We start from the raw sequence: 24,051 nt of genomic DNA, 5'->3' as shown, positions 1-24,051 counted from the left end.
CATTGACTCTTCCCGCGATTATACTAATCAGTGCCCCTTTCAGCATGAAAATGGGCCATTATGATTATGAGTCATTATGGTATTTTCAAATAATTAGTCGATTTGTCTATCCAGACAAGTTGCTGTTTCAGCTTGGTCAATGCTTATACAGCAATGGACAAGTTTGCAAGCAATATCGATTGTACGACAGTTTAGGATCACAATGGGAGTTAATCCCTGTTGGTTTGCTGTTTATCACCGAATTCATGTTTATAAACCTCGAAATATCAATTCATATAGCCAGAAAAGTGAATTATCGATATCGGATAATTATGTATTTTAGCCCTTTCAAGTTTTGCAAGTTCCTATTGCCAGATATAGTTTATATGTAAAACTTGTCGACACTCTTTTGTGTATATTGCCATCTACATTGTTACAAATTCAAGTAAGATGGCCTTATTTTCTTTTTTTTCAAAGATACTGTTACTGATATCTTCATTCAATATCTTCAAGGCAGCGGGGAATTCGCCCCTCCTTTATATTTTTGACCCTCTTCAATAAATTGAAAAATTACCCTTTTTTGGTCTTTTCATTGAAAAATTTATTTTTATTTTTATTCGTACTTTCATTGAACAAATAGTAAAAAAGCACAAAAGTTCTTCACCCTATATTTAAAAAATAAGTAATCGATCCATCTCCTAGATTTTCGTTAATTGACACCACAATGTTTAGCATATCGTTGTTGAATATAACATACAAAGAGCTTTTTAGTAGTGGAAGGTTTCTACTTAGAAAGAAAGGTGCAACAAAGAAACAAATTAAATAAAAATACGTAAGAAAATATAGCCATAGTCGTGAGCCCTCCAAGTTTTGAAGTGGGAGCGTCCCTCCACTGTATGTGCCCGGTGAATTTCTTTTTGTTCTGAAGAAGAAAGATGAATTAAAAGAAAATGTCTTTGATTTCACTTGTTCATAAGAAATTAAAATAAGTTCATAAGTTCATAAGAAATTAGAAATTAGCCCATCTATTTCCAATAATCTACACATGTCCGAAATTACTGGGAGAGAAAAGAGGAAACGGACATTGGGATTCTTATGCTTTAAAAATTGAATATAGGCCGGGAATTCCCCAAGAACTTGCTTAGGGGGTCCTTCTGACTATCTTTAAAGGAAAATTCCCCTAATTAGAAGGAAAAGGCTAAATTATCCTTCGGTGAAAGAAAATTCAGCTGGTGGATTAAGTTCAGAATTGACGCACAGACGTACAATTTTTAAATCTCTTTCGTCTTTTAGGAAGTAGGGAAGATTGTCACTTTTGATCTCCCACTCCTCCTGTGAGAACCTAGGCAAAGATACAAGGAGGATCGGTTTGCAGAGGGAGTGGGACATACATTTTTGGCGTCAGCAAAGGCTGAATAGGTTTTATGTCCTTTTTCGGGTGTCCTATAGGCCAATATCAAACGAGGATCTATTGTTCTCCCATATGCCCAGGAATCTAATAAATACGAATTGTCAATGAAAATAGATTTGTAGAAGTTCTTTCCTTGGTTATGCCCCCAAAGGTGGTTTTAGAGGGCGAGGGCAGAAGGGCACTTGTCCCGGCTACAGAAATTTTAAGGGTACAAAATCTCAAATAAATGATCTATCAGTTATAACCATTTTTTTATTTTTTTTATTTTATTAAATAAATTAGAGGGCGCTGTTGGTAGTAAGTATAAGCACATTCAATCCGAAAAGTCCGTTTCCCATATCTTCATCACTATTCCTTGAAAATAAAAGTAAGTAGTTAGAATATAATTAATATTTTTTATGATATTGTATATCCAAATTTAATTAATAAATGAAAATTTTGTTGTTAAATAAAAATTCTGTTAAAATTTTACCTGAAATTTTTGGGACGGAGGGGGGGGGCACCAATCAAGATTTTATCCCAAGTGCAAGAGAGACTAGAACCGCAACTCTATGCTCTCTTCCCAGCCTTGAATCTTCAGACTGCTCAGTTTGTAAGTCGACCTGGTAAAGGCAAACACCGTTAAAAGTAACATTAGCACATTTTTTCTCTTCAATTCGTTTATTTTCGAATTTCATAATTCCAATAATTATTTTTATTCTAACAAAGGCCTCTTAAAGCCTAGTAATCTCTTAAGTGGGAAACATACCTCACATCAGATGAAAAGACAAAATTTTGTCAACGACAAAAGAAGACCCTTTGGGTAATTATACAATTTGACGAACCGTGATTAAGTGTCTCTGATGTCAATAGCTCAGAAACCATTGTACTGGAAAGTTTAACGACTCAACTAGCGGAACCACGAGGCGTAGCGTATCATTCCCGTTGTCCTAGAATTAATTTAACCTATGAATTGTTACTGTATTTCTTTACCATAAATCCGGTCCGTCATGTCTACTAACGAGTCATTCGTAGTTCTATAAACATCCGATATAAATTCTTTATTCCTATTACCAAAGGGTCAGAATAAGTTAAATATTTGTATAGTATGTTCTGGAATATGCATTGCTCCATAGAAGCCTACTTTAAGTTTTAAAATAAACCCCTTTTGGAATGAATAAAATTTTCAAATTCATATAAGAGGGAATGGTTAAATAGTTTTAAGTAAACTTACTTTAGACAAGATTGCAAGGATTCCCAAAAATTGGCAACAACAAAAACTCTCCAAAACTTCAGCTACTCATTTGACCCCTATAGTAACACAGTGTTGAATCGCAAGGTTCCCTTAATGCTCAATTCGATGCTTCGACGAAACATACTTGATTTAAGAAGACTCAAAGTAACCTTATCTGTTGCAAAATGTCCTGCAACCACCTTGTAACTGTCACGATGACCAGCAACTGAAAACGCAAGTCTTGCTTGAATCATCGAAGTGACTCGGAAGACATTAACCGAGTTTCTAAACTGACGATCCTTTGCTCCTTCTGTATAGTGGTGCCAACTGAGAAGGAGGCATCCCCCAAGATTTTACATCCACCAAAATTAAAAAATCTAATTTTGCCCAGCCCTCTTTCCCCTAAATTTCGATGAACTGACACCACAACAAAGAAAGAAAGTAGCCCCGAATTTTGCCCCGTACAGGTGATTCAGTAAATGATTGTCAGCATTTGTATAATTTTTCAGACGAATTTTTCAGGAGTGGTTGGTCTAAAATATAAGAACTTAATGATTTGGGAGCCTCCGTCTGCAAGCAAATTTTACCTAGCCAGCTTTTTTTTAAAAGTAAACAAGTATGTGGTGTCGCCTTCACGCGACACCACAGTCGCATAAATAAAATAAAATAAGACTACGTCATGCAATCTCATGGATCCGATTTATCGGTACCGTAGGCGTCTGCAGTAGACTCTGAGATCAACATCGAACCCTATTTTGCGTAATTTTGTGCTATGTTAAATAGAGCAAACAAAGTGGTAACAAAATGGAATTTATCGATGAGCAAGTAATAAATTCTAGAATGAATTAATATACTATTCCTATAAAGCCTTTCACATTCTATTACAAGTTTCAATCTCTTAACTCCATTTTAACATTGGAATAGCTTGCTTTTGAAAATTAGCATGATTTTAGATGGTAGTTTTAATGCTTATATGGATTTTTAATGTAGCCTAGGTTGAAAGGGCTTTCTTAAGTGTGAAAAGCTATTCGTAATTTAACGTAACTTAACCACTTAGCATTAAAAATTACGTTCGTAGTGTGAAAGCCACTTAACACCGCTAAGCGGCAAGTCATGATACGAGAGATAAAGCATGTTTACTAGGCCTATTCGTAATTATAAAATTCTAAAAATCAAATGGATGATTCGGCGATTTGTAGTCAACCCGAGGAATTTGAAAACCCCCCGAAGCCAGTTTCATTTATTGCAAGACTTGTTGTTCTTCGTGTTTTAAGAATTCTTTGTTGTCTGATAAACACGACAGATTAAAAAAAGAAAAAACAACTGATTTTTCAAAAGTAATTTTTGCGTAAAGCATTATAAATATGAAAATACATAAATGTCTTTTCTTAATTTTAAAGCCTAAAAAAAGACCTCATGTAGGATCTTGAATCGTGACACGGAGCCTTTTCTAAGCATTTTGACATAATTTTTTATGTAAAAAAATTTATTATTTTAAAATATACATTATATTATATTTATTTTAAGAAAGACCACAATATTATGTTATTTAAAAAAAGACCACATGTAGGATCCTGAATCGTGTCGCGGAGCCTTTTCTCAGCATTTTGACATAATTTCTTACGTCATAAAAAATTATTATTTTAAAATATACATTATATTATAATTTATTTAAAAAAAGACCACAATATTATATTATTTAAAAAAAAGACCACACGTAGGATCTTGAATCGTCTCACGGAGCCTTTTCTAAGCATTTTGACATAATTTCTTATGTCACTGGAAACCTTTATCAATGAAAATCCAAAATAGATTGAGAAACTAAAACATAAAAAAAAATAGTAACAAGAAAACTGAATAAAACAAAATGATGGAGCAAAAATGAGAAAATAGACCAGAAAACATACAAATTCACGTTAGCTTTTATATAAAGGTTGTTAAGATGTGTTTTTGTTTCCAATGATAGGGTGTTTAGGATGAAGCATGACAGTCTTTATCCCCTCTCTGGAGTTTCTTGTGTAATATGACAGTGGCATAATTTCGTCAAAATATTGGGGGGGGGGAAGCAAAGTTGGAGCCGATTTTCTAAATCAAGTGGAAATGGCAGTGAAAATTGAAAAAGGATCCATATATTACCATAAAGCCAAAGATATACTAAAGAAAACCGACCTGTTTATTTGGATACATGAATTATGTTGGCTTATCTTAGACAAGATTTTTTGCAGAAACTAAATTTCGTCTGCAGAGGGGGGGGGGGGGAGGAAATTCAGGTCTGGGGGTCAAACTTGATCCTGGGGGGGGGCAGTTTTCTCATTCTTCATAGCAAATTACGGCCATGTCGTCGGGCCGGATAAACTCCTAAATGAAATAGAGCAAGGCTCATTGTAGATGATTTTGTTCGCCATGGAAACTATACAAGAGCTAAGAGCTCATATGGCACTTGTGACGAGGTCGGAAGAGCCAAGAGCTCATATAGTATGAGCTCTAGCAAAATTCTAAGAATCAATAGATTGCTTTAAAAGGAAAATCAGAGGCTTAATGCCGGTCAGGATTTAAAATAAGAGCTCTGAGTCACGAGGTCCTTCTAAATATCAAAATTCATTAAGATCCGATCACCCAAACTCGTAAGTTAAAAATACCCCAATTTTTCTGATTTTTCCTCTCCCTTCAGCCCCCCAGATGGTCGAATAGGGGAAAACAACTTTATCAAGTCAATATGTGCAGCTCCCTGACATGCCTACCAATTTTCATCGTCCTAGCACGTCCAGAAGCACCAAACTCGCCAAAGCACTGAACCCCACATCCTAACTCAAAGAGAGCGGATCCAGTCCGGTTACGTAAATCACGTATCTACGACATTTATAAGCGTTTGCCAAGATTTCCGGTTTCCCCCTCCGACTCCCCCCAATGTCAACAGACCTGGTCGGGATCTGAAGTAGGAGCTCTGAGTTCCTTCTAAATATAAAATTTCATTAAGATTCGTTCACCCTTTCTCAAGTAAAAAATACCTCTATTTTTCAAATTTTTCCAAATTAACAACCCCCGGCTCCCCCAAAGAGAACGGATCCGTACCAATTATGTCAATCTAGTATCTATAATTTGTGCTTATTCTTCCCATCAACTTTCATCCCGATCTCTCCACTCTAAGCGTTTTCCAAGATTTCTGTTTCCACCCTCCAACCCGGTATATCCTTGGATATGAGTCGAATCGAATATGGAGCATCTGAGACATAAGATTCTTCTATATATCAAGTTTCATTAAGATCCGATCACCCATTCGTAAGATACCTCGATTTTCACGTTTTCCAAGAATTCCAGTTTCCCCCTCCAACTCCCTTCGATGTTACCGGATCTGGTCGGGATTTAAAAAAAGAGTTTTAAAGCACAATATCCTTCTAGACATCAAATTTCATTAGGATCTGATCACCCATTCGTAATTTACAAATACCTCATTTTTCCTAATTTTTCCGAATTACCCCCCTTCCCCCAACTCTAGCAAAGAGAGCGGATCCGGTTATGTCAGTCACCTATCTTGGACTTGTGCTTATTCTTTCCACCAAGTTTCATCCTGGTCTCTCCGCTTTAAGTGTTTTCCAAGATTTCCAGTCCCCCCCCCTAATGATACTGGAGCCGGTCGGTATTTAAAATGAGAGATCTGAGTTTCGAGGTCCTTCTAAATATAAAATTTCATTAAGATACGATTACTCTTTCGTAAGTTAAAAATATCTCATTTTTTCCAATTTTTTAGAATTAACCCCCCCTCCAACTCCAACAAAGAGAACAGAGCCGTTCTGGTTATGCTAATCCCGTATCTAGGACTTGTACTTATTTTTCTCACCAAGTTTCATACCGATTCCTCCACTCAAAGCGTTTTTTCAAGATTTTAGGTTCCGCCCCCCGCCAACCCCCCCTTCATCAGATCCAGTCAGGATTTAAAATAAGAGCACTGAGACATGATATCCTTCCAGACATCAAATTTCATTAAGATCAGATCACTCCTTCGTAAGTTAAAAATACCTCATTTTTATAATTTTTCAGAACTAACCGTCCACCCCAACTCCCCCAAAGAGAGCGGATCCATCCGGTTATGTCAATCCTGTATCTAGGACTTGTGCTTATTTTCCCCACCAAGTTTCATCACGATCCCTCCATTCTAAGCGTTTTCCAAGATTTTAGCCCCCACCCCCAATGACACCAGATCCGGTCGGGTTTTGAAATAAGAGCTCTGAGACACGATATCCTTCCAAACATTTAATTTCAATAAGATCTGATCACCCGTTCGTACGTTAAAATACCTCACTTTTTCTAATTTTTCAGAATTACCCCCCCCCCCCAACTTCCCGAAACAGAACAGATCCGTTCCGGTTATGTCAATCACATATCTAGGACTTCTTCTTATTTTTCCCACCAAGATTCATCCCGATCCCTCCACTCTAAGCGTTTTCCAAGATTTTAGGTCCCCCCTCCAACTCCTCCCAATGTCATCGGATCTGGACAGGATTTAAAATAAGAGCTCTTAGACACGACATCCTTCCAAACATCAAATTTCATTAAGATCCCATCACCCGTTCGTAAGTTAAAAATACTTCATTTTTCCGAATTAACGGACTCCCCCCAGATGGTCAAGTCGAGAAAACGACTATTTCTAATTTAATCTGGCCCGGTCCCTGATACGCCTGCCAAATTTTGTCGTCCTAGCTTACCTGGAAGTACCTAAAGTAGTAAAACCGAGACAGACAGAATTTGCGATCGCTATATGTCACTTGGTTAATACCAAGTGCCATAAAAAGGGGACTGGAACACTATGAATAAAAGATATCAAATATTTGAAATATCAAAGCTAAGATTTACTCTTTCCATGGGGTCTAATGAAATAAAGGATACAGCATACGATATCTGCCGAATATTTTATACATTGCCAGCTGCCTACATAATCAACTGTTGTACCTAGGCACTCGTGGTGAAATGAAGCCATAGATTTTGCTGCTTGCACAATGCGGCACATTCAGTGAGTACTAATCATGTGCAAGCAGTTATACCATCTCCCTTTATTTTGATAAAGGGAATAAATTTTGCTGCATTAGTTTTTGTCTTTTGTTAAGGTTTATGAAGGAACGGGCCCAGGAGGAAGAAGGAAGAGGGTATAGGAATGGATAGCCTTGCCGCCCTTCTAAAAGTCCTATTTTTTACAATTTGTTCAATATTATCTTATATCTCCATATAACTCGCCTATTTTAGGGGATATTTTTAAAAGAAGTTTCAAGAAAGAAAGCTCCACGTATGCACCATTGTGTATGTCACAACAGTGTCTTTTAAAAAATATATAAGTGTCAATTCAAGCGTGACAAGCTACATTAAATTCATTGTTAGATAATTATACAACTAAATGATAAATAAAGCAGTCAAGCTGATTTTTAACTCAAGAGTGACTATTTTCAGGTGTTCTTTACGGATAAAAGTAAACAGTTTTCTCTGAAAGAAAAGGATGTTTTCTCTCAAGTACACTGTGAAAATAAAATCTGTCCATTGCCAAATATAAGAAATAATTTTTGTTCTAAGCACATCTTTTGTGACTTTTCGGCCATAAGGGTAAGGGGGAGGGGGAGGGGATACCAGAGGATCCGTCAGGGGATACGTTGACTTTGAATTAAAATCAAGTAGTTGTGGACTTCCGAGCCACGACTAATTGTAGAAAAAGCCAAGGCAGATAGTCCGTGTGAGTGAGAGGCAAATCTGGCATAAGCCCTTTTTATGATTGTAGAAAAATGATGTCAGTTCATTTGTTGATAGATAAGTATATCTATAATACCTCATTCCTAGGGCAGAACTAAGGTAGATAGTCATAGAACTAAGGGGGTGAAAGATTGGTGTTTTTATTTTTACCAGACTTCAATTTTTATGATAATATAACGTCTTATACATGAGTCAAGGAAGCAAATTCAAAATCTAAATATTACTGGAGCCAAAATTGGTTGGTTGCTCTCTTTTTATTCAGGGTTATATCACATACAACTTTGTAGATTAAAAGAGGAATTCCTGAAAACCTGTTTTTAATCTAATTCATTTACTGATGGTAAAAAAAAATCCGTTACAAAAAATTAACTAATACCTTAATACTCATTATAATGATCATTAAAGTTTGAGCGACCTTAATGAGTAAAATATAAAAATGAGTGTTAATGGGTCAATACTCATTAATTTGCATATAATTGGTCATTTACCTCAATTTTCCCCTATCTGACGACGATTACGCAGAAATTAATATGCTGAAAATTCTAGTTAACCGCATTCACAAAAATGTATTCAAACAACAGCACGAATTTAGTTTCCTATCATTCCAGCAGCTATTCGCTTTTACCTGGAATGGCACAATAAGTTTATATCAAATATTATTAACTTTTGTCAAAGCTGGAACGTACTCTATGAGTAACGAAACCATATCATTGATATTGCATACCTTATTTTCTTTTCTCGTACCTTTGAAAGACCAGAGGCTAAATCATTTGGGCCCATTGTCACAAAAAAGAGCTCGAAATACGAATAATTTCAATTTCAATCGGAATTTGTTCTTGCCTTATCATAAAACTATTGTTTTTACAATAGGCATATTCTTGCACTGCAATTATAAAGACATAAATTTTATTGTTTAACAAGCAATACATTTCGATTTAAAAAATTTTGGGTCGCTATAGCCACCTGGTGCCTGTCGGAGCAGATTTTAAATTAAGTTACAATGTGCTTTTTAAAATTTTGAACCACAACCACAAGGGTCATAAATGTGAATTACTATTATTTAAATAGCAGATCACAACCTTTAATGTGGTTTCGCAAAAACTAGAAATTTGATTCAGATGAGCTGGATAGCGATGTTATCAAAACTGCTCAATCCATGAAATAGACGACCCATCGGTGTCAGTTGGGAAACACGAGTGGTGCTATACCCCCTCCCCTCCACACTTCCGAGCTTGGAATGCCAAAAGTTTTAAAATACTATTGGATAAATTATGCTTTTCTGGCAAGGAACTTTCACAAGTTCCCTAAATTTTGGTACAGTATCCCCCCCTTAAGAGAATTTACGCAGACAAGTGGTAGTTTGAAGCAAATTTGCACACCCTGACTATCTAATACTACACTTTGTTTCCAACATTTTTAAGTTTCCTCTTTGTAAGAGGAAAATATTTGTTCCGTAAAATATTCTCAATAAAAATGTTACAGTTTTTGATAATCACGAAAGGAAGCCCAACCCGTGCTCGTTTTTTTCACAATCTAACTGACTAGAACTTGGATCAAGATTTCTTTTGTTATTAGATTGCAACTTGAATCGACCCAGTGGTCCTAGAATGTTGCGAAAGGGCTCATTCTAACGGAAATGAAAAGTTCTGGTGGCCTTTTTAAGTGACCAAAAAAATTGGAGGGTACCTAGGCCCCCTCCCACGCTAATTATTTTCCCAAAGTCAACGGATCAAAATTCTGAGATAGCCGTTTTATTCAACGTAGTCAAAAAACCTTATAACTATGTCTTGGGGACGACTTACTCCCCACAGTCCCCGTGGGAGGGGCTACAAATTACAAACTTTGACCAGTGCTTACATATAGTAATGGTTATTGGGAAGTGTATAGACGTTTTCTTGGGGAGTTTTTGGTTGGGGGAGGGGTTGAGAAGAGGGGGATATGTTGAGGGAACTTTCCATCGAGGAATTTGTCATGGGGGAAGAAAATTTCCAGGAGGGGAGTGCAGGATTTTCTAGCATTATTTAAAAAAACATTGAAAAAATAAATATGAAAGTTTTTTCAACTGGAAGTAAGGAGCAGCATTAAAACTTAAAACGAACAGAAATTATTACGCATATGAGGCACTCACCTCCTCCTAATACCTCGCTCTTTACGCTTAAGTATTATTAAGTCGCTCTTTCCGCCAAAAAAATAAATGTGCAAATTTCGTTTTAATTATTCCTCTGCGGAGATCCAAAGTCAAAACATGCATTGATTCAAAAACGTTCAGAAATTAAATAAAAAAACCAAGTTTTTTAACTGAAAGTAAGGAGCGACATTAACATTTAAAACGAACAGAAATTACTTCTTATATGAAAGGGGCTGCTTCCTCATCAACGCTTCGCTCTTTACGCCGAAGTTTTTTACTGTTTTAAAAAGAAGAGTTGAGAGAAAGAGTCAAACTTTAGCATAAAGAGCGGGGCGTTGATGAGGAAGCAGCCCCTTTTATTTACGAAGTAATTTCTGTTCGTTTTAAGTGTTAATGTCGCTCCTTGCTTTCAGTTAAAAAAAACTTGTTTTTTTATTATTATTTAATTGCTATTAAGTGGTAATACCTTGGACTGCCCAAGAGACTCCCGAGATGCGGTGTATTTAGTTATTTTTCAAGAAGTTTTGCCAGTAAATTATCCAACATTTTAACCTGCTAATAACTTGATCTGAACATTAACATGGAATATAAAATATAGTAAAAGAAATTTTAATTTATTTACACTAAGGTCGTTTCTCAAGCTGGAATGTTTTTTCCATCGGTTTGAAGTTACTTTCACGCTATGTATATAGTTTTCTATGCTAAGTAGTTACTATATATATATATATATATATATATATATATATATATATATATATATATATATATATATATATATATATATATATAATTTAACTCCCCACTCCCAACAAATGTTTTTTTTTAATTTTACTTTAAACGACCCAATATGATCTGCCAATATGAACCATTAGCTATAGATGATGTTTCAAAGGTCCTTTTATATTAGGCTGAAGCAGAAATCCATGAAACCATCGTATGAAATCTTTAAAACTGTCAAAAAATTAGTCAAAATTAGAAATGGGGAAAGGATATAGAAATTAAGCTTTGATAAAATGTTCTAAGCTTTCTGAAGGATTTTTAATACTTTGTTTTCAAAATTTATTAATTGCTCATCAAGAAATTCCATTTCGTTACTTAACAATTTACTTCCATAATTTAGCATAAAATTATATACACTAAAATTCTAAATAGGGCTCATCTGTTTGACACTGTTTACGTTAGACAAACTGTGCCCCCTAAGATTACACAGAATAACGCGGTCTTGTTATGCTAGTTCAGTGGTACCATTTCACAAAAACGTTGTAGGGTGGATATATTACTCAAAATCTAAGAGGCCCTTTTTTACGCAAATACCGAAAAAAAGTACTTATCAAAACACGGGTAGGGGGTAAAAGACCTATAGGGGATGTCCCGCTCCACTTGACGATCTTGTGATAGTGTGAAAGGTTTTACGGGATTACGTAAACAATCATAAAGATTTACTTTTCAAGATGGCATTAAGGCTATCGCGAAATATTAGATGTTTAATATAACCCTTAGAAATACATTGAATAAAAATAAAATTAAATTTATTAATAATATGAAAAAGTAATAGTCTAATTTAAAACCGAGGCGTTTTAACTTCCCCTCAACAAGACAAACTTTTTCCTCAACGTGTTAACTATTGTATGCACTAATGTAGACTGGAACCAAGAAGGAATGACCACATAAAGACATTATTTTATAGCAATTTTTTTCAATTTGTTTACAATGGTTTAAACCACCTATTCCATCTTGCCGGACTAATTCATATCAACCCCCATTTCTTACAAGCGCAATTGCGGTTTTCTTTTTTTTTTTGGGGGGGGGGGAAGATGGGGACAATTTTTTTTTTTGATAATTTGAACAAGAACTTCCCAGAAAATCAAGAGAATTGTGACTTTAAGGAGGCCGAGTCCCAATGGATGTCCCGATCTGTAACTTTTTCATTTAATTTTAGAAGGCAATAACACAAATAAATTTCCTTTCGCTCATTAGTTAGCTATAATGCAGCGCTGATTTGGAGCTTTTTATTCATTAATTATAAAGTAATTTGCAGTAATGCAAATGGTATTTCAAATTATCCCTCCTCTTCTCCACTCTCTTCTGACGTTTAGAAACCACTTGGCTTTGATTGTAAAAATACTCCAAGAGGAATAATAACTTTAGATACCCATTGTGTAGCCTATGTGATTGGCTGGGTGTTACAACTTACCAAGTACAGGAATTAAAAAGTAATACCATTTATCAGCGAGTATACTGCCTAAGCAGTAAAGATGTAGAATCCATCTTGAATTCTTTTGACAACACCCTTGACGAGTAAGCCATATACGTTTTAGTCTGCCATAATCACGTTAGTTTCGTGTAAAAAGAAGAGAAAAGAAGAGACATTGAACAACAAAAGCGATAATTGTAACTACATGCTATTTATTTATCTATGAAAACTACAAGAAAATCAAATGTTCTATTAAGTTGACTACTAATCTACATCTACGTACATCTAATTAATAAGGAAAACTGTCCTAGGGGTTATGTGTACCGTTGGAGAAATAACGTAGCCCGAAACTTTAACCAAATATCCCAAAAATTACGAGTTGGCATTAAAGAGCTAAGCAATAATTCGAAGATCGTCATTACATTTAATAAAACTTGAATAACATAAACTTCCAACTCCGACAACAAAAGGACATCGTATGGGTAGGGTTTGGGTAGACATGGGTTTGGGTTGGAATATCCAATCCCGACAACAAAAGGACATCGTTTGGGTAGGGTTATCTTTTCTTTTTCTAATTTGCGTTATTCTAGTTCGACCTTCAGCATCATTCTAGTTACCAACACCTTTAAAGTAGGATTTTTCGCACTATCATCATGACAAGAAATGCTGCCAAAATTCAAATGCAGCAAAACATGGCGCGGAAATTCTTGCAAGAATTGTAGCCGTAACTTTTGTAGCAAAAAGCCAGAATCTGTGAAGTCGCTTCACAGGTGATGGCGTGTTTTGCACTTATTCTTTTCATAACAACTTTTAGCGAGTAGTTAAGGGGTTCACCAGAACGACACAAAAATCTAATTGGAATGATGCAGCCCGAACAATGACAATTTGCCATGATTCTATTAGCGACTGAAATGTAAATTCAAATGTAGCATTTTGCGAATTAGCTCAGCTGGAGGAAAATTTCCCGTTTCTACTCCTTTACCAAAATTGCAATAGCCCAGAGGTTTTGGGCTGTAACGCACTTGGTTGTCTAGGTAAATATATTTGATGGATGGATCCAAGGTCAGCTTAAAAGCAAAATAAAACATAAAAACATTTTCCGAAAGAGGTGTACTAGGTCAGTTGTCCTTACTAAAAAACCTACAAGCTATTCACATAGATCAGAGAATTCGAGGTTGAAGAAACAGCAAGACAGTGCAAGAATTACAGAATAGAGTAGCCTATGGATATATAGTGCTCTTTTAAGGTGCTATATTCAAGGGGTCGCCTACTTTCAGACATCACATACACCAGAAGGCACGTGCTAAGCGCGATGAGTTTGCCAAGTGTGGCATAACTGTGCGATACACGTGCCGCTTCGAGATGTACACCAGGTGACAGAAAGCGGGCAGCCCATCGGATATATTTTCAAAACGAACTGGCAAAAGCCACATCCATAATACAAAAATAAATAAAAGAAACACAATATCTAGGAATTTCAGACCACTGAATAAGACTACCACATCCCCATGCACATAAATAGGCAGCCACGATCGTACCCAGGGGAACTGAGGGAAGGCCGAAGGGTTGACAAAAATACTAATTTTTATGACAATGGGCATTTTCAAAATACTCACATATATACATATTAGCACACGAAGAACGCAGCAGATTACCCACAAAGGGCGGGAAAAAAAAAGACCCATATTTTCCAACTTGAAGACAATGGTCCTATCGTAAGGTAAGGAGGTAAAGGATACGGCATTAGACTTTACAGTCCGTACCGGCGGTGCTGATCTCCGTTTCTTGGCCCTTCAGCCAGGAAGTGCAATGGGGGGTTAGGGGCCAGCCAACCTGTGCTTTCGCACACCCTTCCTGTTTACCTTCCCCAGATTTCTCCAGGTACCCATTTAGAGCTGGGTCGACTTTGGCTAAGCTTAGTCACGCCACTGACCCCCGTCCCAAACTGAAGAATTGGGTACACTGGGATTCGAACCCGCGTCCTCTCAGACAAGGGATCCCGAATCCAGCACACCAACCCACTCGGCCAGGACGGCTCGATCCTTCGAGCCGGAATGGTCCTATGGACGTCTTGGAGATCATTCTATTGAATATAAATTATATGGAGGGGCTGGGATTCCTCATTTAGGGTCTAATTAATTCCGATTTATGTAAAATAACAGTTATGGGTTCTGTAGAAAACTTTCCAGCTTTTTAGTGGAAGGCTTGTCTCCTCCCCCTCGAACACTCTTCTAGAACGGCCTTACCTACTCTGAGGTTGTCAACGATAGATGAAACTAGTATTTAAGTCACTGAAAAATCATTGTTGAGCTTCTTTTTGAAAAAGTTCAAAAAAAATAGCTGGGTACGATCGTGTAGGCAAGTAAAACTACATCAAATAAATCATTGAGCATTGGCAACTTGTAAGAGTTGATACTGGCGCAAACGTCGACAACAAAAAATCACCAATGCCATCTAGCATCTGACATTTCTTGGCAAAATTCAAGCTTCTTAATTCTGTTTTTCTCAGAAAATGAGATTATTACAGCCCCTTATATTACAGTAATTTCGCTCGTTAAACTAATTTACGTTATTAATACTCTAGAAAACACTAAGAAACGCCAAACCCTAGAAGGCAATGATGTTTTTGGTAACACCTGCGCCATTTTCCACTTTTATAAGTCACCCATGCTCTTTGAAATCAATAATAAGCATTTATTTATTAACTACTTACCTGCAAGGTGATGCTACATTAAGAAAAAGAACAAGGCTGTATATGCATCATATCGTGTTATTTTTGAATATAAAAATTTACAAGACATCGACACAACTTGCGATAATACAAAAAATTTAAAAAAAGAAAAAACACTACCGGTGATATATCAAGTCGATAAAACCAGGTCAAAATTGTGATGAGTTTTACCCTTTTTTGAGTTTTAAGGATATTTAAGCCATCCCCACAGTCAAGATCGATTAACTCCTGTTTCGTTTCTATTCACTTTATTACCCAAACAGCGGTTCAGCTACTGACTTCACAGCCCATAATGAAATTGAATATTAATAAAGATCAATAAACAAACTGACATAATGGATTTTACCATCGGAAAGATGCTTTTTTCTATAACTTTTTATTCCTTGTGTTCGTATTTTATAAAATCACATTTAAACGTTTATTTTAGGAATTTACTTGAGTAGGTTGTGAGATATTTTCCAGTTCTTTTTCTTTACTGAATTCCATTTATTCTACTTTTCATATTTTATTGAATAAACCGATAGTTTTTGAATACGTTGTTCACCCTCAAACCAGGGCATGTACAGGTAAAAGGAAAAACCTTATTTGAGACCTTTAGACATATTGTATGGGTGATAAGCCCCTTCACTAATTTGGTAGCTCCCCCCCCCCCCGATCAAAAATCCAACCATGTCACAAGCCGAGAAAAAGCAACTTTTCCCCACTGAATGACTTGTATAATATAGTCAAGATATATTTCTCTACTGTTTATTTTGAGGAGTCAGCCGATTTGGCAAGTGAGTGGCTCATTTACAAAGGAGTATATAAACATATTGAGACTCAAAAGGAGTGAGTAGGTTACTACTCCAGGTACAAGGGAAGGGACAAGGATAATCATCTATATACTCCCAATCACAGTGCATAGGTTCAAGTGATGCATAAGAACCCATAATCGAGTCAGGTTACTTTGGCACTCAACGCTGAAAAAAGAGAAAAGAAAACAAAGCTGGCTTCCTTCAATTATCCCTCAGCAAGGTTTGCATGTCATTTTCAAGACCACATGGTCCTAAACCTTGTACATAAGACGACAATTGGGATATAATTCAATATATGAGGTTGAGCTTAATCAGTCGGCCGAATGATATTATATGGGTATTTTCTTGGAAATACCTTTTTCGGTATTTTCATAAAAAAAAACGTTAAAAATTGTGCCCTAACAGAAAATGCTTTTCCCCCTCATGCTAGATTTTTGTGAACTGGCGCAACCACGATGTATCCAAAACTAATGAATCCAATGATACAGACCTTTGTCTTTTTGCTGCAAGTTACAGATATAGACTTATCACAATCGAAAGATTCAGAGGTATCATAACCCTTTATAGATTACAAAAATATTGTTTAGTCAAAACATATTTTATAAAAACGGCCTTTTACAGCTCTATCCTGTTAATCAGGGAAATTTTTTTCAGGGAATGGAAACCCACTAAATCCCTTTCCAGGCGTTTTTATTCGATTTCGATGGACACAGGTTATCATCACATGGGCGGATCAAGAGCAAAATCTCGGGGGGGGGGGCAACCTGACGTGGGAACCAATAATTGACTAAATCAACAAATTTATTTAAAAAAGTGAAAAACAGGAAAAAGAATGAGGGCACCAGAAACAATCTTGGGGGCCCAGGGTTCCCCGCCCCTTGGATCCACTAGTGTATCATCAAATGATGCCTGTATGTATCAGAAGTCAATACTTCATCTAAACTGGACTTTATTGCGGAAAAAGTGCGAGACACACAAGTCCCTTCTCTTTCACAGTAAAATGTCTTTTGCCGCAAAGCAGCAGTCGTTTTCAACCTTACAATGGATTTTTCCTTCTTTTCATTCAAAGAAATCTATTACTCAGAGCACAAACAAGGTCCTCGTGTAGACGTTTTGTGGAAACAAATTAAAATTAAAGAGGTATACCGAGACATTCTTTCAAACCGTAGGATGAAACAAGTGTATATATATATATATATATATATATATATATATATATATATAAATATATATATATATATAAATATATATATATATATAAATATATATATATATAAATATATATATATAAATATATATATATAGATATATATATATATATATATATATATATATATATATATATATATATATATATATATATATATATGTTTAGTTTCTTTGAAAATCTGGTCGAAACCAAAATATGCCTGCATAATTCAAGCATCCACAGAAACGGATCATTTTTTTTTTTTTTTTTTTTAGTGCATCTTTACCTCTATGTAAAGTTGACTCCAACTTTGCCCCCCCCCCCCCCAGTATTTTGTTGAAATTATGCCATTGATTAGATCCAAACATTTGGATTCACTTGAAAGCTTCACTTGGATTCACTTCACTGAAAGCTTCTACAGTGGGGAATTTCAAAAGGGTTCTTTGATGTTTTGTGCGAGCGAAGCTGATATTTCTGTCAAGATCTCTAGTGATTAAAATTGCAGCCACACTATTTTATGATGCATTATCAAGGAGTATAAAAAAATCAACTGTGTTGTCCAAGGTCGTACCAGGGAGGAGGGAGGGGACAGGATTTGAACCCACCCTGAAATTTCTGCCGAACCAGTAAAAAGTAACATATAAACAAATTCCTGATGCGTTTAAAAAAAACTGTTTTGTGTCGTCACATTGGAAAAGTGAATATATTTGGAGACTTGTATTCCTGACCCACTTTATTCTACTTTTATCAGTATTGGCGTTTTCTGTGCTGAAACATGAGATTCGTGAAAGAAATCTAACAAGAATTTCCCATGGCAACCCTGGAAACCAGCTTTGTATATTAAGTATCATACCTTTAATGCATTGATTTTACTACAGAAGAAAAAATTGGGGATCAAAAAGAGGTAGCTAATGGTCGTGAATGATAACAACCGAAAAAAGAACAATAATCAAAAAAATAAAAAATCAGAATGAGGGTATACCCTCCTCACAAAGAAACGTACTTTCATTCATATTTATAGAACGTGAGATCAGCTGCTGCAACTTGTTGGCTTAATCTCGAATTTTCCAACCAACGGCAAGAAAGACGGAGAAAAATAACACTAATACTGTAAAAAACTAAGTACGCCATCACAAGCCCGATTTCAGTAAGTCTTGAGCTGCACTTATTGCTGCACAGAAGTAAATCGATTACGTTTGCTGCAAAATGTAAATACATTTCCTTATTGCTATAAGAAAATCAGAAGTAAATGACAAGAAGTTGCCGTACAAAATGGCACAAATGATAAACTCGAGACACACATTTCTATTCAACTCACTTCATTAATTTCCGTAGATCCCACTGAATCCTCCATAAATGTTGCTCCAATCAATAGCCTGGAAACTGGACATATCCACATTTGCCAAGCTAACACTTGGAAGAGTTGGTGCAGCAGTGACCTGCGGTGTTGCTCCAATTGGAGCAAGCTGAAAATTTTGACCAAGTTGTGGTGGAACATTTTGAGCTCCAGCTAAAGCTGGCAGCGGATATGGAGAGTATCTGTAGCTTGTTAAAGGTGCATATGAGCTTAGTAATTTAGTTGCTGCTGCAGATTGAGCTGCAGCTAGCTGAGCTTGGGCTTGGGCAATAGCCAGCTGAGGATTAATCAAGCCCAAAGATGCAGCTGGATTTAACAATGCTAGATTAGTCAGCGCAGCTTGTCTTTTTGCAGCCAGTACTTGACTTTGTATAGCTGCTGCAGCTTCTTTTGGTTGGGCTTTTTTACATTCCACTTTCTTATTTTTTATTGTGTGATAGTGAATATCACAGATTCTATCAACAACATTTTCATCATCAAAAGTGACAAAGCCAAATCCACGATGGCGTTTTGTCTGCTGATCCATAAGCATTACAGCTTCTTGCACTTTGCCGAATAGGCTAAAATAGGCTTTTACTTCCTCATTAGTTGTGTCTTGGCTAACACCCCCAACAAAAATCTTTCGTGTGCGACCAGTGGCAGCAGCAGCAACAGCTGCAGCTAACTTGCCTTTATTCTTTGGTGTTGCATGCTTGGGGTCAATTTTCTTACCGTCAACAGTGTGCGATGGAATTGCGAGGACTTTATCAACTGTGCTGGCTTCTTGGAAAGTAATAAATGCAAAACCACGACTTCTCTGAAATAGAAAAAGGCCATTAATGTCATGCCTATTTAAACTACCTATTTACGTTAAAAACCAATATAATTGGCTAGCAAAAATTATACATTTTTGGACCTAGCAAGTTGTACCATTTTTTAAATGATAGTACCGGCATTTAATAAAGTAAGACACCGTTTATAGATTTTAGTGATTAAAGCAACTTGACTGATTAGAATTGAGCGTCAGAGAAACATATTAGTAGAATATTAGGTAGTGGATATATCATACAAGTACCATTCTCTGTTGTAGTTTCCATAACTTTGTTACTTAACAATGTTATTTTATTTACTTATTAGTTACTTATTTTATTTTCGTCATACTTGGGTATATTTCATTAGGATTAACCTAACTTCACTTCTTGAGTGTGGTGGCTATAACAGATAAGTACACGACTGTCCTACCATTGCAGTCTCAAAGACAACGACAATGAAATCTGATTGCTGTAATTTGTTAATTGATGTGATTGTTAATTTGTTAATTGTAATTTTGTTGTATTAAAACCATGTGTGTATTAAGAGGTCACATGAAGCCCCAGATAGGATTGAACCTCGGTTTTCCTACAGCTTACTGTTTGAGAAACGGTCAGTCACTGAGGTCTCTCAAACAATTTGTAGGTAATTTCTCTGGAAAACATCTAGCAAATCCTCCTCCGTTTTAAGGAGCGCTCACGCTTCAGAACCATACCTGACCATATATACTTCAAAAATTAGGAAAAAATCGGGAATTCACTTTCTACTGAGAAAGATCTCTATATGCATTTACGTCGTTGTAGCAGGCAGAAAAAAAATCTTACGAAAAAATGCGTTACCAAAATTAAACTAATTAGTGCGTCTTTTTTTTACAAGTTTTAGCGCGGCAACGGTGACGAAAATGTGATACTTCCCTAAAAACTTCATAGTTTTGATGCAATCGAAAGAAACACTTTTTCGAAAATCGAAAATCACAAGAAAATCATTTCTTAGAAAATCACAATTTTCCGGTATGAATTGACCTAGATTAGATCAAGGAAGGATAAATAATTTTTATTTCGATACCGCTGGCACTTTAACACATTATTTATTTTCATTTAAGGATGTAGCCAGGATTTGGGACTTAAAGGGCGTAGACTTAAGAATAAATACCAGGAAAGAATCTTAAACAAATTCATTTCCATTTTCTTTTTTTTCTTTTTACAAATGTTTATTTTATTACTTTAACGGGAGAGATTTATTCCTTATCTTTATCAGGGATCAAAAGTTTTCTTCAATAACCATTTAGTAGATCTCCTTGGCTGTTTCTCCAGCATGGGGGGTCAATAAGTTCCAAGAATTATAGACGCTGAAAATAATTTTGAGAGACGTACTGGGTGTTCGCTTCGATTTTTTCCCCATTTAGTCACTTTGAACTTAACAGGAGCACAGTAATAGGTACAATACCTAATGGAGCCAGAACAAGACCTTTCACGCTAATGAATAAGGCGTATAATTCACAGAATTATGCACCCTGTAGCCTACACGAAAATCTGATAGTTTGCACACGCTTCTCTCAAGTGTGCTAAAAATCAATGGAAGCGAGTCCTATTTTTTATGCTAAAAATTATAAGTGGACTAAACCCAGAGGTTGCCGACTTTCACATCAAGTGTGTAATTAAGAATGAAAAGAAGAAAAGTGTAGGCCTAATATTTTATTTGGCCAAAAATGAGTTGATGAAATTGAAAATCAACCGATTTTTCTTTTACATTACAGGAAAGAGAAGAGTACCGACTCTGCAAATTTAACAAAATAACTTCCAACTAACTGATAATTGAAAACATTTGGTGTACAAATTTTTCCAAGTATGAACGGGCGTGGAGAATAAGGGCTTTAGACGTACAGTTTATTTTTTTGTACTTGTCTATTATATAAAACATACTTGCGAAGTGGAGTTTGGTTAAAACTTATGAAAAGAAAAACAAAATATGATGAAAATAGAATACTTTATTAGCAAAATTGTGAAAACCACAACTTGGAAATATGTTCCCAGAACACAGTGTTACACTTCCAAAAATGTTGCTTCTCGCAAGAGTACAAAATCATTGTGTTTCCATTGACTTGGTGTTTTGTTTTGGGCAACAACCCTTTATCCTGGAAAAACATTGGTACTTGTCATTTACATAAAACATACGCAAGAAGTGAAGTTTGGTGGCAATAAAATATGATGAAAATAGTATCCTTTATTAGTAAAATTGCGAAGGTCATTTGTGAATTATTAAATTGAAAAGCTTCGGCGTCGGCTGACCGTCTCAAAGACAAAGAAAAGTTCATTATTAACGCGACTCTTGAGGACATCGGTTACTTTTCTTTGACTATGATTAAAACTTGGTGTTTCACCATGGATGTTCAAATTATGTAAAGTGTGCGTGTTTTCTGTGCAACAGAAAAATTTTGGGGAAATTGGAGGAATTGGTCACATAGTGAAAATCGATGAATCCTTGTTAACAAAAAGGAAAAATAATGCAGGAAGAATCTTTCCGCAGCAGTGGGTGTTTGGTTGAGTGTGCCGGGAGACCGATGAAAGATTTTTAGTGGAGGTCCCCGACCGAGGAGTAGAAACTTTACTCCAGCAAATTAAGCTTAACATAGAGCCAGGATCAAAAATAATTTCAGATAATGGGAAGGGCTAGAACACAACTAAGCTGGAACAAGCAGGTTTCATTCAATTAAAAGCGAACCACAAGAATAATTTTGTCGACCCAGAAACTGGCGCCTCTACCCAAAAAGCAGAGAATGTGGGGTTCCGCAATGTGGAGGAACAAATGGCACCGAGGTACATCCCACCATCATTTACATTCTTGCTTAGTAGAGTATGTGTGGTGGACAGCAGTAAAGGTAGAAGGTCGAGTTCATTTTAACACGATTCTTGAGGACATTTCCGCGTTCTGGGAGCATATTCCAAGTTGTAGTTTTCACAGTTTTGCTAATAAAGTATACTATTTTCATCACCACGTTAATAACGAGCTTTTCTTTGTCTTTGAGACGGTCAGCCGACACCAGAGCTCCAAATTTAATAGTTCATAAATGACCTTCGCAATTTTGCTAAGAAGTTTTCTATTCTCATCATATTTTATTGTCATCAAACTTCACTCGGTTGACTTTTTCCTCGGGTGTTTTATAGAATAGATAACTACCATTGTTTATATGTAAGTCTGAACAGTCCTTACGAGAAGGCTTAGCAAGCAGTTTCAGGCAATCATCTCAGAGAACCTAGAAAATGCTAGGTACGATGTAGGTGAAATAGCTTAGTTACGAATATCATGTGTACTCAAGCACATAGGAAAACGAACGTAAATAATAAACCTAAGTTTTTTTTTAATGATAAAACATGCAAAAATTTCCTAGAATTTTACCACCAAGTTACAGGTTTGTCACCATTAGCAGTCGATTTCTGTTTGATTTTTCTCCGCTATTCTTTCCATAGGCTTGGTTCAACTGGACAGAAACGGTCCAATTGCTGCTACTGCTCCAAACAAAATATCTAACCTCATAGAGATATTCAACATTCTGCTAAGCAATAACGAATTACCTCGGGCCAGACTCAGATAACAGCTTGGTACTTCGAGAAGTCTGTTGCGTTCTCTGTATATAATTCTAAATTTTGGACAATAGACTAATGACGCATTTAATTAGCCTAAAGGGGATCCTTTAAGCAAAATGAAATAACAGCAAGTTTTAACGGAACATTCTAGCTATCTATTAATGGTACCGGTATTTCGTTGTCTGCTCATAATTTTCAGATATTTTACTCAATGAATTAATAAAATGAAGCCATAGTCATCCAAATGAAGGTATTTGGCATGAAGCCAAATACCACAGCTGTGCCTTGACATACGAATAACTACAAGAAGGGAGTTGGGGGTTGGCACTGCTATTTGTTCATTTTTTTAACGTAATTTCTCCATTATTAAACAATAATTTGACGACACGAATTGCATTGGGTACGTTCTGGAATTAAAGCTACCCTCTTTCCATCACACACAAACAGGGACGCCAGGGACAAATGTGGGTATTTTGTTTCGGTAGGGATCACATCTCTAAGGCAGACAGAAAACGATGAAGACAGAACTATATGAAAATATGAGAAGTAATAAAATACGGGGGATGGATCACGTCCACAACCCCACTTGTGTAAGTGCCTGAGGGGATCCAATTAGAGGCAAGAAGACGAGTAGGACTATATTCGCACCCTCATGCAACGGAAGGATAGAATTTTCGCTTAAGATCCAGCAGAAGTATTCCTTACGAGTCATCCCGAACACCCAACCCCGAGAAAATATTTAAATTACTTGAGTCTCAAGGCCATTCTTGTTTCTAATTCCCCTAATTGACTGTGACCACCCATGACTATGATCATCATCCCTAGATATAAGAACGATACTAGAAAAATAAGTCACGAAATACGCCCGTTCCTTACTGTAGATGGATAAGAGTTCGGTCAAACTAAAAAATGGGACAAATTCAGGCCACTGTACACTCACTGCCTAGGT

The 24,051-nt window shown here is 36.2% G+C and overlaps 2 protein-coding genes across 5 annotated transcripts in view; one reads left to right on the top strand and one right to left on the bottom strand.

The window, feature by feature from the left end:
* The window catches only part of LOC136035482 (normal mucosa of esophagus-specific gene 1 protein-like), a 113,760-nt gene that overhangs the window by 19,844 nt on the left and 69,865 nt on the right, over positions 1-24,051 (top strand). The gene's annotated exons all lie outside the window — the stretch shown is intronic.
* The window catches only part of LOC136035481 (RNA-binding protein Musashi homolog 1-like), a 121,299-nt gene continuing 114,770 nt past the window's right edge, over positions 17,523-24,051 (bottom strand). The window contains exon 3 of one of the 3 annotated variants that reach the window (XM_065717294.1): positions 17,523-19,525. In XM_065717294.1, the coding sequence (XP_065573366.1) occupies positions 18,695-19,525 (831 nt within the window). In that variant the 3' untranslated portion in view covers positions 17,523-18,694. The remainder of the gene's footprint in view (positions 19,526-24,051) is intronic. The other 2 variants (XM_065717296.1, XM_065717295.1) reach the window with 2 other exon arrangements.

This window comes from Artemia franciscana, chromosome 14 (assembly GCF_032884065.1).
Source record: "Artemia franciscana chromosome 14, ASM3288406v1, whole genome shotgun sequence".
In the NCBI taxonomy this organism is placed as follows: Eukaryota; Metazoa; Arthropoda; class Branchiopoda; order Anostraca; family Artemiidae; genus Artemia; species Artemia franciscana.
This window is presented reverse-complemented; position numbering and strand designations above follow the sequence as displayed.